We start from the raw sequence: 4,423 nt of genomic DNA, 5'->3' as shown, positions 1-4,423 counted from the left end.
TAAATAAGTATAATAATAAATATAATGCATTATATGAATAAAATTGGCAGTTTCCCACACTGAATTTTGAAATTTTTTATGACGGCAGCAACGTGGATGATAAGCATATCATTTTATTCTTTATTTTTTTCTCCATTAAAATGTGAAAAAAAAATGTATTCTCGACATAAGGATAAGTATTCTGGGCAGAATATGACGGGAGTAAAATTGTGTTGGCTTTCGGGACAGCCTCAGGACATGTATCATCCAAAAATCAAAAAATAAAAATAAATATATTACATTATAGGCAGTTCCCTCAGTCCAAAGGGATAAAAACTATTACATCCTGATATCCTGGAACATGGAGAGATGAAATTTTTAATTAGATTAAATTAATTTTAATTTGATGCATTCTACTCATTACCACTTCTCCGGCTATCAACTTATATAACTCCCTTCCAATGTAGGGGGTCATTCCATAGATCACTGATATTTGTGGAGTGTTACTCATACTCTATTCACCACTATTTGCTTATGCATTGATTGTGATAAATGAGCTAAAAGAACGCAAATAGCTATCAAGATCGAAGATTCGATAGCTAAGAGTGCTTTGAAAGGGAACCTTTATAATTAATGTTAATATCTAACTAACCCTAAGCTAACTTTTTATTTCTCTTTGCATAGATTACACAGCAAATGAACCGCATAGACATTAGAATTATCAACAAGAAAACTATCCATATTCAAGGGTTCTGGGATATATTATATATTATAATACCTCACTCCTAACGACTTTGAAATCGGTTGGAGATGCAAGTGCGTGTGAAGTACGTACGTAGAGGTAATCCCTTTATCAAAATTTAGTGGCCCTGAAAAGGGCCGTTTCTGAAGCTTAATTTAAGCACGTTCTCCTCTGATACGTCGAGCCAGCTGAATATCTTTGGGCATAATGGTCACTCTCTTGGCGTGAATTGCACACAAGTTGGTATCTTCAAACAAACCCACCAAGTATGCTTCACTTGCTTCCTGAAGAGCCATGACAGCAGAACTCTGGAAACGCAGATCAGTCTTGAAATCTTGAGCTATTTCACGGACTAAACGTTGGAATGGAAGTTTCCTAATCAGTAATTCCGTAGACTTCTGATAACGACGAATTTCTCTGAGAGCGACTGTACCAGGCCTATAACGATGGGGTTTCTTCACCCCACCTGTAGCAGGAGCACTTTTACGAGCAGCTTTGGTGGCTAACTGCTTTCGTGGAGCCTTTCCTCCTGTAGACTTACGAGCGGTTTGCTTAGTACGTGCCATTACTTCCCTCTCTCGCTACTGACAGCTCTTTCTGTAAAGAAAAGCAGGACAATGAAATTTGGCGCGCTTTTTCGGGTACTTATAGAAAAATACAGCGCGTGCCATAGCGTAGTGCGTTCTGATTGGCCGAACTTCTCTGATACTATTATAATAACTAAGGAACGTAATAGAGACCTTCAAAAATGTAACTTTCTTCAATAACAGTATTAAGATATTGTAATATTAATTACAAATGTTATTATTGTAATCCACCTGAAACTCATGAAATTAACAGACTATGAACTTCCTTCGGTAATAGTTTTAAGATATTATTTACAAATGTTATTATTGTAACAGACTATGAACTTTCTTCAGTAAGAGTTTTAAGAAAAATGGAATATCAAATTTGACTCCAAAAATATAATAATTTCACAAGAAAATGAGTCTTCGGACTCCATAGATGTTGTCGTATAGATTTCGTACTTCACGAAGACCTCAATGGATTCCCAAGACTTCGAGTAATATTTTACTGGTATAATACCATTAACGCTGTATGATTGAATAAAATGAAAGAAATGTTAAAAATTCTTTTATTAAACTTCCATAATATGGGAAATGAAATTATTTAATTTCCTCCTTTTTTTTTCTCCCCCTTACATTCTCATATGGTTAGGAGGGAGATTGCTCAGATATCAATGTGGGGAGATAGAAGCCAATCAGCGCACGGTAACTGGATTTCGCTTTTGCGATTGGTTGAGGGCTGATGTTCACTTCAATCACTGCGCAAGCTTAAAAGCGGTGTGAACCGGAAATTTTACTATCTTGAGTTTACTATTGTACCATAAAAGATGTCTGGCCGTGGTAAAGGAGGAAAAGTGAAGGGAAAGAGCAAGACTCGTTCTAGCCGTGCCGGGCTTCAGTTTCCCGTTGGTCGTATCCATCGTCTCTTACGTAAGGGTAACTATGCCGAGCGTGTAGGTGCTGGTGCTCCGGTGTATCTGGCCGCTGTGCCGCTGTGCAATCAGAGATTTCCCCAACGAACACTGGGAAAACACACTCCGATCTATACAACCAAATGACCAAGCACTATGGAAACTCCTCAAAGGCCTTCGCAACACGTCAAGCTACGTACCACCAATTCATGGGGAACGCGGGACGGTCTACCGCGATGACGAAAAAGCGGAGGCTTTCGCGGACAGCCTAGAACTACAATTCAGCCCCAACTACAAGAACGTAGACCTAACATTTATCACAAAAATACACCGACAGACAAGACATGTACTAAGGCACCACAACCAGCAACCGAATATCCGCCCAACATCCCCAAAAGAAATACGCGAAATAATCAAACACCTTAAAAATAAAAAAGCGCCGGGTCCAGACAAAATCACGAACAAATTAATCAAACACCTACCACACAAAGCACTCATGCACATAGTTGCCATCACAAACGCGATGCTCAGGCTTAGCTATTTCCCAAACCGCTGGAAGACTGCAGACATAATCCTGATCCCCAAAACTGGAAAAGACCCGAAATTCCCACAAAATTACAGACCCATCAGTCTCCTCTCCTGTCTCGGAAAAATATCCGAAAAAGTAATCCTGACCAGACTACAAGAAATAGCCACCAAAAACAACATCATCCCAAACGAACAATTCGGGTTCAAACCACACCACAACACGGTACAACAGGTACAACGAATCACAGAATACATCACACAGGGTTTCAACTGGAAACAACAAACCGGTGCCATTTTCCTCGACATAGCCAAAGCTTTCGACAAAGTAGGGCACATCGGTCTCCTACATAAACTAATAACAGCAAAAGTACCAATACACCTAGTCCTCCTGATCAGCTCATACTTGAAAAACAGAAAATTCCGAGTGAAAATACAAGGAATAAGATCCACTGAACGCAAAGTCACAGCGGGAGTTCCACAAGGCTCACTACTTTCCCCCCTATTATTTGCCATCTACATGGCTGATATCCCACAGAACAAAACAACGATTTCTGCCTACTACGCAGACGACACAGCCATTTTAACCAGATCACTATGCCCAAAACTGATAACAAAACGACTACAAACCGCAGCAAATGAACTCGAACTCTGGTTCAAAAACTGGAGGGTCGACGTAAACGGAGATAAAAGCGCAGCAATACTGTTCACAAGGAGGAAAAAATCCCCCCACAACGCAGTACACATATTCAACAAAATAATCCCATGGGTAACAACAACGAAATACCTAGGAATACAACTTGACAAAAAACTACACTTCAATACCCACATTGCACACACATGCGCCAAAGCAAACACAGTCATAGCCCAAACATACCCACTAACCAACAGACGCAGCTGCTTAAGCATAGACAACAAACTACTCATCTACAAATCAATCATAAGACCCATAATAACATACGGATCACCAGCGTTGAGTCACACAGCACCTTACAACATCAAAAAACTCCAAACAATACAAAACAAATGTTTAAGAATGTCATTTAACGCCCCATGGTTCATACGAAACACACAGCTCCATCGAGAAGCAAATACACCGACAATTCTCAAATACCTCCAACAAACAGCCACAAATTACTTCACACAAGCAGCCACCCACCCAAACCAACTAATAAGGACAGCGACAGATTATAATGAACAGGATAAAATGAAACACAAACGCCCCAAAACAATCCTGCTATTTCAAAGCAAACCATAAACCACACAGCCCGAATAGGGCGAGCACTTGCTCAATAACTACCCCCCCCCCTCCCTCAAGAGACACACACATACAAGACAAAGGGAGTAAAAGCCAAGGGCTTGGATCTCCATCACACCAGTTTAAGTCACACAAGTCACACAAATTTTACTATCTTGAGTTTACTATTGTACCATAAAAGATGTCTGGCCGTGGTAAAGGAGGAAAAGTGAAGGGAAAGAGCAAGACTCGTTCTAGCCGTGCCGGGCTTCAGTTTCCCGTTGGTCGTATCCATCGTCTCTTACGTAAGGGTAACTATGCCGAGCGTGTAGGTGCTGGTGCTCCGGTGTATCTGGCCGCTGTGCTCGAATACTTGGCCGCTGAAGTCCTTGAATTGGCGGGAAATGCAGCTCGAGACAACAAGAAGAGTAGGATCATCCCTCGTCACCTTCAATTGGCCATC

General features: G+C 40.7%; 2 protein-coding genes across 2 annotated transcripts; one reads left to right on the top strand and one right to left on the bottom strand.

The window, feature by feature from the left end:
* Positions 1-838: 838 nt before the first annotated feature.
* On the bottom strand, positions 839-1,297 carry LOC150092216 (histone H3). Its single transcript, XM_090415203.1, has one exon. The coding sequence runs from the start codon at positions 1,285-1,287 to the stop codon at positions 877-879; it is 411 nt and encodes a 136-aa protein (XP_090271329.1). The 5' UTR covers positions 1,288-1,297; the 3' UTR covers positions 839-876.
* A 2,865-nt stretch (positions 1,298-4,162) lies between these two features.
* LOC150092215 (histone H2A) lies at positions 4,163-4,417 on the top strand (the record flags this gene model as incomplete). Its single annotated transcript, XM_090415201.1, has 1 exon — positions 4,163-4,417. A coding segment is annotated over exon 1 (255 nt), but the record flags the coding sequence as incomplete, so codon positions are not given.
* Positions 4,418-4,423: the final 6 nt, after the last annotated feature.

This window comes from Typopeltis vanoorti, unplaced genomic scaffold (assembly GCF_054136105.1).
Source record: "Typopeltis vanoorti isolate ZY-2024b unplaced genomic scaffold, IOZ_Tvanoo_1.0 HiC_scaffold_158, whole genome shotgun sequence".
NCBI lineage: Eukaryota > Metazoa > Arthropoda > Arachnida > Uropygi > Thelyphonidae > Typopeltis > Typopeltis vanoorti.
This window is presented reverse-complemented; position numbering and strand designations above follow the sequence as displayed.

Bases quoted from the DNA above. Each gene is read 5' to 3' on its own strand.
- LOC150092216 (XM_090415203.1), bottom strand. From the start codon at position 1,287: ATGGCACGTACTAAGCAAACCGCTCGTAAGTCTACAGGAGGAAAGGCT.